This window comes from Trachypithecus francoisi, unplaced genomic scaffold (assembly GCF_009764315.1).
Source record: "Trachypithecus francoisi isolate TF-2019V2 unplaced genomic scaffold, Tfra_2.0 Lachesis_group3, whole genome shotgun sequence".
In the NCBI taxonomy this organism is placed as follows: Eukaryota; Metazoa; Chordata; class Mammalia; order Primates; family Cercopithecidae; genus Trachypithecus; species Trachypithecus francoisi.
The window spans coordinates 153612524-153624106 of NW_022681468.1; the positions used below are offsets into that span (position 1 = coordinate 153612524).

At 38.6% G+C, this 11583-nt stretch overlaps 2 protein-coding genes across 2 annotated transcripts; one reads left to right on the plus strand and one right to left on the minus strand.

Annotated features, from left to right (window-relative positions):
• Positions 1-2550: 2550 nt before the first annotated feature.
• Positions 2551-8358, minus strand: LOC117070906. The gene is made up of 2 exons (XM_033190650.1): positions 7595-8358; positions 2551-2931 (listed from the first exon to the last, which is right to left on the minus strand). The coding sequence occupies exon 1, from the start codon at positions 8164-8166 to the stop codon at positions 7666-7668; it is 501 nt and encodes a 166-aa protein (XP_033046541.1). The 5' UTR covers positions 8167-8358; the 3' UTR covers positions 2551-2931; positions 7595-7665.
• LOC117070905 (casein kinase I-like) lies at positions 8247-9292 on the plus strand. Its single transcript, XM_033190649.1, is given in 2 exon segments — positions 8247-8427; positions 8429-9292. Coding segments are annotated over 2 exon segments (738 nt in total). The 5' UTR covers positions 8247-8398; the 3' UTR covers positions 9138-9292.
• Positions 9293-11583: the final 2291 nt, after the last annotated feature.

The window sequence follows — 11583 nt, forward strand, 5'->3', positions numbered from 1 at the left end:
TATGGGCCAGGTATTATTCTAAGAAAGTGGATTCTGTAATATCATCAAGGTATTTTCTAACTTACTTTAAAGTAATGTAGATTTGGAATTCTGAACGGTTCTTTGGGGCCATTAAAATTTGCAAAGCTGCCTATTTTACAGATCGAGACAATATATGCTGAATAAATATTTGTTGAACTGTACTGAATAACATTTTTTTCTGAAACTTTAAAGCAAGATATATATTTTGCTTCTTCTGCTTGTCTTGAATACAGTTTACTCTTTTACATTTTGGCCCTTAGACCATTTTGCCTTTATTGTTTAACGTACTGAATATACATACTTCAAGTAGAGTTAGTATGAATAAATTAATATAGTTAACATGTTATATATAATGAATTGCATTAAAAAGCTTAACTTACAACTGTCAGACATTACTAAAATGTGAAGAATTCATTTGAAACTATTAATCATCTATTTTAAAAATTTTACATTTGTTTGACTTTTCGGTGTTTTACTGAGGTATAATTTACAATGAATTCACTCATTTTTGGTGCACAGTGTTCTATGATTTTAACACTTTTATATAGTGTGTAACCACCAGAATTAAGTGGGAGAAAACTTACAACAGCTTAAAAAGTTCTCAGATACTTCTTTGCAGTCAATTTCTTCCCCTCCACCACATCTCCAACCCCTGGCAGTTATTACTTTGATTTCTGTTCCTACAGTTTTTCCTTTTCCAGAATATTGTATAAATGGAGTCATATATTATATAGCCTTTTGAATCTGGCTTCTTTTACTCAGCGTAAGTCTTTTGAGGTTTATCCATGTTGGGGTATGCATCTGTAGTTGGTTCTTTTTTTTACTGAGTGGATGTACCACAGTTTGTGTATTCATTCATAAAGTGGTGGACATTTGGTTTGTTTCCAGTTTTTGGCATTTGTGAATAACACTGCTATAAATATTCATGAAGAGGTTTTTGTGAGTATATTTGTCTTTATTTATCTTGGGTAAATGTCTAGGGGAATTGCTGAGTTATAAGTAACTGTGTATTTAATTTTATAAGAAAATGCCAAGTTGTTTAACCAAGTAGCTATACCATTTTGCATTCCTACCAGCTATGTATGAGAGTTCCAGTTGCTCCACATCTTCCCTCAACATTTGGTAAAGTCAATGTTTAATATAAGCTATTCTAAGAGGTATGTTGTGGTATCACACTGATTTTCATGTGTATTTCACTAATGACTAATGATGCTGAGTATCTTTTTATGTATTTACACAACACATCTCTTCATTGGTGAAATGACTATTCAGAGCTTTTGCCCATTATTTTTTTTTACTGGGTTATTTGTTTTCTTATTACTGAGTATTCAGAGTTTTTAATATTCTAGATATAAGTTTCTATTTTTTTTTTTTTTTTGAGACGGAGTCTTGCTCTGTTGCCCAGGCTGGAGTGCAGCGGCGCAATCTTGGCTCACTGCAAGCTCTGTCTCCTGGGTTCACGGCATTCTCCCACCTCAGCCTCCCAAGTAGCTGGGACTACAGGCACCTGCCACCACGCCTGGCTAATTTTTTTGTATTTTTAGTAGAGATGGGGTTTCACCATGTTAGCCAGGATGGTCTCGATCTCCTGACCTCGTGATCTGCCTGTCTCAGCCTCCCAAAGTGCTGGGATTACAGGCGTGAGCCACGCGCCCGGCCCAAGTTTCTATTTTTAAGATTCAAATTTTTATGTTTTAGGTTAGGGGAAATAAAAACATTTTATATTATGATTTCTTGAAGATTGCTTACATGCAGGTTAAGCTAAAATGCCTTTCTAAGACTCAAAAGGCCATGATAATTTTAAAATAAATTTTTCTCTAATATCCTGAAAAAAATGTTAAGCAACAATAACATTAAGGCTTTCTAAAATACTACAATTATGAGCTGTAATAATATTCATTACATAATATTTCATTATGAATATAAATATTCATAATATTTATTTCTGTCCTGAAGGTTTGCAGCATGATTACTACTTATCATAGAAAATTAAGCTATAAGGCCGGGCGCGGTAGCTCAAGCCTGTAATCCCAGCACTTTGAGAGGCCGAGATGGGCGGATCACGAGGTCAGGAGATCAAGACCATCCTGGCTAACCCGGTGAAACCCCGTCTCTACTAAAAATACAAAAAAACTAGGTGGGTGAGGTGGCGGGCGCCTGTAGTCCCAGCTACTCCGGAGGCTGAGGCAGGAGAATGGCGTGAACCCGGGAGGCGGAGCTTGCAGTGAGCTGAGATCCGGCCACTGCACTCCAGCCCGGGCGACAGAGCAAGACTCCGTCTCTAAAAAAAAAAAAAAAAAAAAAAGAAAATTAAGCTATAGAACAATGTTCATTAGGTTTTCCTTATTGTTTATTATAACATTGCCATAATGCCAGATGAACCTGACCCCAACCCCCATCCCCTAAAAAAACAAGAGTTGTCAATGCGCCAATGGGATAATGTCATATTAATTAAATAAAATATTAAGTCAATACTCTGGTTTTTCTGTTATACAATATTTGGAAACTTTATTAGTTGAGATAGGCCAGGCTGATGCTATGGTAATAATTCCCAAATCTCAATGCTTAACACATAAAGGTTTATTTCTTGCTGTTTTTAAAAGGACTCCTGTAGCATGGTGGTGGTGGTATGTAGGTTGCTCTATTTAGTTTCTCTGTGCTCCAGGATGATGGAGATTTCCACTTCTGGAACTTTGGTTGAGTGTTATGGCAAGGGAAGACAAAGAATGAAGAATCTTGCAGTGTTTCTCATTGTCTCCCAGACACATACAGGTCTCATCCACTCACATTTCATGAGCCAGAATTTGTAATGTGGCCCCAAGGGGGCTGGAAAGTGTGTAGTCTCTTGTACATTCTGGAAGTTGAGGAGAACTGAATATCGGTGAGCACTAACTATGTTTACCACATTTTCTAAAATAGCATAAAAGATAAATTATAATAACATTATGTAAATTAGAGGAACATTTTGAGATAGTTTTACTACTTACTGGCTAGGAAATCTTGGACAAGCTACCTAACCTCTCTGAGCTTCAGTGACCCCACCTGGAAAAGAGGTAATAGCAATAGCTAACACTTATCAAGTGTTTATAAGGTGTCAGGTTCTGTTATGAATACTCTACCTATATTAAATGCATTAATCTTTATAATTCACACACAAGAGGTACTTATTATCTCCATTGTTCCATATGAGACAATTGGGGCACAAGGACGCAAAGCAACTAGCGTCACCCAGACAGCATGTGAGAGCTGGATCTGTGATTGAAGCCCAGGTATCTGGTACCAGTGCTCCTCGACTCCATGACTACGCTTTACCTCTTCTTTGATAGCTAATCACACCCATTTGAATGAGATGTGTATTAAGTACTTAACTTGCCATTGCAACATTTTAGATGTGCTGGCAAAATAGAAAGCTGGCTAACATATTCAACTGAATGATTCAGTGAACATGGTGTTCTTTTATGGAGGTGGGGAGTAGGGAGGGAAAAGGAAAGGGTTATCTCAAAATTATTGTATATGTGGCCAAGGGTTTCTGTCCACAGTCCTCTATGGGGGCCTTTTACTCTCTATAACTCATTTTAAAATTCTGACCTCAATACTAATAATGATGCCTTTGAAGACTTCAGTTCTGACACAGGCACTTGACAGATTTTCACAGAATCCTACTATAGACTGAATTTGATGGGGATGCTCCATAATAAATTACTTGGGTCCGTCTTCTCTCTAAGGGGCAGTTCACTTCCATCACAGCACTCTTAAGAGTTTCAGATTTCATAGAAATCAGTGTTTCTGGATATGTCTGAGCAATCAGTGACTTTGTTAGACATTTCAGCTGGATCTCTCCCATCATGCAGTATAAGAAATTATACCAAGGGCTTTATTCTAGAAAGCCACGAGATTCCCTTGTCAGTAGGAAATGCTTTTGGGTGCGAGTAACAGAATACCTAATAAATAATAATTGAAACGAGAGGAGTTTCTTTTTCTCACATAGCAAGGAGACGGAGGGTTGGCAATGCTGACATGCGCTCAGTGGCTCTAGTGTTTTCTTATCCTTTTCCTCAGTGTCTTGATGGCCACTGCAGCTATAACCATCCCATCCTTACATCAAAAGGAAGGGGATGACAGTAAAAGGAAGAAAAGCTTTCTATGAAACTTCACAAGAGGTGTCACAGTCACAACGGGATCGCATGCTCGTCATTGACCCAGTTCACCTGTGCTGTGAAGATGCTGAGCATCTTCCTCCAAACTCCTGATTAAAATGCATTCTGCTAGACAGGATAAAGGAGTGGTCCTTTATCCTGTCTAGCAGAATGTGTGTGCATATGTATGTGTGTAAATGGTTTGAGTAGACAATAAATTGTAGATGAAATATCGTGCAGATACACATCCTTTCTCATAGGCATCTGGGAACAGATAACTCCCTAACTGGGTTTTCATCATGAGGGCCTATTAGCTGCTCTGGAACTGACCTGAGCCCTCGGAAAGTGGCAATATTGACTTCCAGCTCTAGAAGACGAGGGCCAATCAGGCTGTCTCTATGAGCCTCCAATTTCAGCACATGGGGGGTTATGGTTCCCATGGCAGTCAAGAAGCCCTTCCTCATCACATCTCCAACAAGAAGCCCTTCCTCATCACATCTCCGCATCACATCTCCAAGAATGAATGACCTGATTATTTTGGCAACTCTGTAATTCGACTTCACTGCATTGTAAACCCAGATCGATTTTAGGTAATGATCAGATCAAGCCATTTCAGGACAGGTGTGTCAAGCTTAATGTTTTTAACAAGATAGGGTGCCAGGTTGAATCTGATGCAAATTAATTTGAAATTTTCAAATTCAGTTAACAAAAGAGTCTGGATTATCTTTATACCACAAAGTCTACCATGCTAAATGGGTCCATTGCAAAGTTATTCTTGAGGACTGTAACTTTTGTTCTGCTGAACTTTTATTATTTGTGAGTTAAAAAAGGTCATTTTTTTTCCTCTCTAATTCCCCCTTTCATAATTTATGCAACACATTTGCAATAGAAGGAGCTATTGAGGGCACCGCGTTGAGGACAGTGTTACAGCGCACACCACCAGTTTTCTTTCAGATGTTCTCATCCACCCATTGAGGTTGGAAGTTTGGAGAGTGCATCTGAAAAGCCTACCAATATGCCTCAACTTGGTATCCCTGTCTTTTAGTGTTCCATGAGATATTACCAACAAGCTATGAAAAGACAGTCTCTGAGTGCTGAATATAGGTTGGTTTGGGCAATTTACTTACAAAAAAATAAAATTAATTTTATTAATTTTATTACAGAGTCTTGCTTTGTTGCCCAGGCTGGAGTGCAGTGACGTGATCTCGGCTTGCTACAACCTCTGCCTCCCGGCTTCAAGTGATTCTCATGCCTCAGCCTCCCAAGTAGCTGGGACTACAGGCACATACCACCACACCCAGCTAATATTTTTATTTTTAGTAGAGATGCCGTTTCACCACATTGGCCAGGCTGGTCTCGAATTCCTGAACTCAAGTGATCTGCCCACCTCAGCCTCCCAAAGTGCTGGGATTATAGGCGTGAGCCAGGGTGTCCAGTTGCAGTTTGTACTACAATTTAATATTTGTGATTGGTGAAAACACATTTTAATGTTTGTTTTAAAAAATATTTTTTAATTTTTCAGATAGCATATATTATGGAGGGAGAAATCATTCTCTTCAGTGTAAGTATTCTTTCAAGTTTTTTTTTTTAATGTTGTAAATAAATAAGCAACTTCTACAAGAAGCAAAACAATGTTAAGTCCTCTGTAAGCAACAAAAGACCACTTATCTAACTGGCAGCTTAGTTAACTGGAACTTAGATGGGAAGCTCAGTTCATTGTTTGCAGAATGTTCTGAAGCCGCCAGGTGAGAGAAGCCACATTTTTCGACACCTGGCACTTTTGTAATAGTGTTTTCAGCTGCCTAGGAGAGCTGATTCGGCATCTGCCTCCAACATCACTGGCCTGTTTTGGGAGAGGAGCATCAGCACTTGGTTCAATTATTTAGAAATTATACAGCTTGCCTGTGACCTAAGGAGGATTACGTTTAGGAGTGGGGCACTTTCGAAAATCATGTCTTTTAAAAAGCCACCCCAAAAAGTGTCATAGTCATCAATCAGAGGAAGAATCCAGGAACAAACTAGTGATTTCCCCAAATTCCTTTTGCTTTGCCTTTTTGTTTTTTCAAAGATCAAATTCAAATAACATTTTATGCTTTCTTTCACTGAAAGGAATGGCCTGAAGAAGGTATTTCACAACTAAGAATTAACAATGGCCTGAAGGTATTTCTTCAATCCTCTTAAAGAAAGCTTTTATATTATGACAAACCTGTGCACCTTTAGGGGGCTCATCTTGTGCACGGTGGATTTGAGCCGTCAGTCAGATGTGAAAGTCCTGGCTGGTTCCTGTGCTGTGCTGCTGCTGAAGCTGTATTTATGGCAAAGGCTTCGGTCACTATCAAAAGAAACATGGGCTCACGGTCTCTGAGCTTCTCCTCCAAGCAGAGGAATGTTAAACCAGACATCAGTCTGCGAAAACAATCAACTACACATATGCCCACTCTCAAAGGAGGATCTTGTTCTGCCTGTCTCTTAAGTTTTGGAAAATGGCTTTTCCTAAATGAGCTTTAGAAAAGCAATAATAAGCCAAGCTACACACCTTATAGTGATTTTTATATTAACACACAAAACACAAATTTTTAATGCTGTGTATCATTCAAGTAGAATCTTCAATGGGTGTAGTAATATAATTATAATTATATAACACATAATACAACTATAATATATGATACCAGTTTTATTAGAGCTATGCTTTATGACGTATTAGGCACTAATCTTATTTAACCCTCATAATAGTCCTGTGTGATAGGCATAATTTCAATTTTACAAATGAGGAAACTGAAACTTTTAGAGAGTTTGATCATATCTAGGCGCAGAGGTGGGGATTCCAGACTATCGTCAAAGCTTGTGTCTTAGCCACTAAGTTCTACTGCCTACAGTTCTAGAATACTATATACTGGTCATTCTCGGTAATGATCAGTAGATGTTCATAAATTACTGTTGGTTTAAATATTACCTTATCCTTACAGGAAGAGAAGATGGTAAACGTAATATCTGTGGGTTTTTCTTTTTTTCCAGTGGAAGAAAAGTCAATATATAAATTGACCAAAGGAAAAAATTGTCTTCAGTCCTTCCAAATTCATTCTTAGTGGCACATCCTTAGGCTCATGGCAATGTATAGAAAATGTCTGTCATCAAACGTTAAGGATTTTAGGATAGTAAAGTACTAATAAAATGAAAACTGTTTCTGTCAAAATGCCCAGCTGATTTCCACCATAGAGATCTGGGCAGGACCAAAACAGTAAGGTTCAGAATGTACATTAAAAACATACCAGGACCCTTTACTTTGTAAATGGTCAACATAACTTACGGGATTGGAAATTCCTTGGAATAAAATATTAACCCTATGAAGGAAAGGACAGTGGACAGGAAGTTAGGAGGTGCAGATTCTGGTCCTGCCTCCTATTAGATAGCTATGTGGCCTTGGACAAGTCACCTACCCTCTCCATATTTCAATGTTCCCATCTGTAAACTGAAGCTTCTGGTGCCTTCTAATCATTCAAATTCTGAGTCAATGAGGCGGATCCTTTAGAGCGGGCACCTGAGATTCCTTTCCCAGAGTGCTCTGCGCCGTGAAGAAGCGACTTCCGGGTTCTGGGGGCATCTTGTGTTGGTTGGAGCTGCAGTAACCAGATGGCGTCGTCGGCAGAGTGACAGGACCGGAGCCGGCGGCAGTGGTGGCAGCGGTACCGCGCCCCAGCTCACCGCGCCCCTTTTCCAGCCCCGACGTCGCCGCGAAAGCGAGGCAGCAGCAGCTGCCCAGAAACAGGTGGCTCAGCCTGGTAACCGCTAGGAGCCCTCCACAAACTGCGGCCTGGCAAACAACCAACCGAAAAACAAAAAAAATGTGACTGAGCAGCGGCATCAGGTTCCCTTCGCCGGCATCTGGGCCCTGGACGCCAGGAAAGGCCTCCTTGTTCCGCTTCCTGCCGCCTTCCGCGGTAGGCTTGGCCCAGCCTCTACCTTCGTCTCTCAGTACGGCTAGCAGCAGGGGCTCCAAGGCAGGATTCATTGTCGGAAGGAATGTAAACTGGTATGGGAGAGCTGTTCTGGCTCCTTCGGAGACATCTGTCTGGCGATCAGCATCATTAAGGGTGAAGAAGTGGCAGTGAAGCTAGGATCTCACAATGCCAGGCATCCCCAGTTGCTGTACAAGAGCAGGCTCTGTAAGATTCTTCAAGGTGGGGTTGGCATCCGCCACATAACGGTGGTATGGTCAGGAAAAAGACTATAATGTACTAGTCATGGATTTTCTGGGACCTAGCCTTGAAGACCAATTTCTGTTCAAGACGGTTCACAATGAAAACTGTACTTATATTAGCTGACCAGATGATCAGGAGAATTGAACATGTGCATGCAAAGAATTTTATACACAGAGCCGTTAACCAAGATAACTTCCTAATGGGTATTGGGCGTCACTGTAGTAAGTTATTCCTTATTGCTTTTGGTTTGGCCAAAAAGTGCAGAGACAACAGGACAAGGCAACACATGCCATACAGAGAAGATAAAAATCTCACTGGCACTGCCCTATATGCTACTATCAATGCACATCTTGGTATTGAGCAGAGTCACCAGGATGACATGGAATCATTAGGGTATGTTTTGATGTATGTTAATAGAACCAGCCTGCCATGGCGACGGCTAAAGGCTGCAACAAAGAAACAAAAATATGAAAAGATTAGTGAAAAGATGTCCACTCCTGCTGAAGTTTTATGTAAGGGGTTTCCTGCAGAATTTGCCATATACTTAAACTATTGTCGTGGGCTACACTTTGAGAAAGCCCCAGATTGCATGTATCTGAAGCAGCTATTCTGCATTCTTTTCGGGACCCTGAGCCATCAATATGACGACACATTTGATTGGACAATGTTAAAGCAGAAAGCAGCACAGCAGGCAGCCTCTTCTACTGGGCAGGGGCAGCAGGCCCAAACCCCAACAGGTAAGCAACCTGACAAAACCAAGAGTAACACGAAAGGTTTCTAAGCATGAATTGAGGAACAGAAGAAGCAGAGCAGATGATCAGAGCAGCATTTGTTTCTCCCCAAATCTAGAAATTTTAGTTCATATGTACACTAGCCAGTGATCATGGACAACCATTTACTTGGTGTAAAGAACTTAACTTTACTGTAAACTGACTCTGGCCAGCATTGGTAATGCTGTATCCTGAGTCGTAGCCACTGTAATTGTGAATATTAACTGAGATAGTGAAACACAGTGACTGGTTTTCTAGTGCATTTTTTTCAAGTGAAAAAGTTAACTAAATGGTTGACACACACAAATTGGTGGAGAAATAATGCATATACCAATTTTTTTTTTGTTGTTAAAATCTTTTGAACTATACTGCTTTGAGATCTCATCTCAGAAGAATGTCATGAACAGTCTTCAGCCACTTGTGATGGTTGTAAATGCTCACAATTGTGCATTCTTAGGGCTTTTCCATCTCTCAGGTTTGCAGGTTGTTCACGTAAAACATTGTTAAAATTGTTGGCTTCTTGTTTGCAAACCAGCTGATAGGGTAGCAACCAAAGATTCCCGTGTTTGAGCACATGAAAGACTCTGCCTGCTTACTTGTGCTACAAATAATAGCATCTAAAGTGAAGACTTAAGAAAAACTTAGTGACTACTAGATTATACTTAGGACTCTGCATTAACTTTATAATGTTCTTAGTATTTTTTTAAAAAAGCTTGCCACAGAAATTTAGTTAACATCTTACAGCTGAACATGTACATATGTTGCTTAGATAAATATAACCACTGTAAACATCTATATGATTAGGGATCTTGTTTTTATTTTGAAGTGGGAGCTTTTTTGTTTATAAGTTTATTAAAAACTAAAAACTGTTTCTGTAAGAAAATCAGTTTTTTTTTTTTAAAATGCCTTGCTGACTCACTATTAAATAATATCTCCCAATTTTTTGATAAAATTCTGAGTCAATGAGTCAAACTCATCTTTGGTAATGGCTTGAAGATCCAATTAGCCTTTCAGGGAATTGTCAAGAAATAAACTGAAAATGTAATTAAATTCTCACATGAGTTTCTCGGCTCATTCTATCCCCCCATTTTGCCATTTTTAACTCCTTTGTCATTGGGAAATATTTTCAAGGATAGTGGGGAAACAAGTAAGACAAAAGTAATTTACCAAAAGACTGAGTTTTACATCATTATGCAATGTGCTCATGGCCACTTTGCCATCTTTCATTGTTCTGCTTTTCTATCATCCTCTGTTAGGTTGCATTGCTATTTTTTTTATTGAAAAATTTGGTTTTTAAAAATTGTAACTGAAACCAAGATAGATTCTTCTATTCAAATTAGTACAAAATATAATACTTTTAGATTTTTACCTAATTTTCCATGTGCAATGATTGTCATTATTTTAGCTGCCAGAATTAATGAACTGATACAATTAAAAGGTTTTGGCAGAAGTTTTTATGGCTTAATGGTAAGTATATTAACAAAATTGTCTTACCATGTAAAGCATACAATTCTTCCCTGTCCTTGAAAATATTTTAACACTTCTTTTTGGGAACATATTTTCAAACCACTATTATATACAATCACTACCTTATAAAAATGCACTGCACTAAGCTGAAAATTGATACCCAGATGATATAAAGGCCATGAAAGATAAAGGAGGCAGAGTGTGTAACTGACCTTGAATCCCTAGCCTGGTTTGAATGGGAGAAAAAAAACAAAAAAACCCACCCCCAACCCTGCAAAAAAAGAAAGAAAACAAATCTCCAAAGCTAGAAATGTGTGAAATTTACTAATATAATTTTTGAATTTCAAGATCTTTATGCAGGGCCAAAATATACAGGTCAAATGTTTTTCATCGATAATATAATTGAACTTGTAGACATTTACTAAAAATAATAATTATCTGTGCCCATCTAGTGTTTATCTTGAGGCTTAAAATCATATTTCTATGATTTTGATGACATATTTAGCTTATCTGTATTATTAGACAGACCTTAGCCATGGACAGACACTTTGCTTGATGTTATAGAACTATCAGAACAAGTTATTGCTTGTTTTATTACTTAGGCCGATGAACAGGTATGAATTCTGTTTCAAATGCTTAGAATTTATTTATACTTGCACTGAACATGAATGGCCCAGAGCAGGAATGGAAAATATGTGGCACGCATGTGATCACTGCCTACTCTAAAAACTAGATCAAAGCCTTAGCTGCTGAGCTGAACTTGGCCTTGGAAATGCTTAGTATCAGTGAACGCAGCCACCATAAGCAAATAGAAAGCTACTTGCTGTCCATAGTCTAGGGTTAAAATATCTTATTAAAAACCTTATAGATTTCCCTCTTTCCTTAATGTGATTTGCTTTTCTAAAATTTCCAAATATTTTGTGTTGTTTTCATTTTGAGGAAGTAATGATTTATTTTTCTTCAAGAAAAGAATCTCTTGTTGCATTAAAA

Coding starts and splice junctions, on each gene's coding strand:
- LOC117070906 (XM_033190650.1), bottom strand. CDS start 8,166: ATGAATCCTGCCTTGGAGCCCCTGCTGCTAGCCGTACTGAGAGACGAA.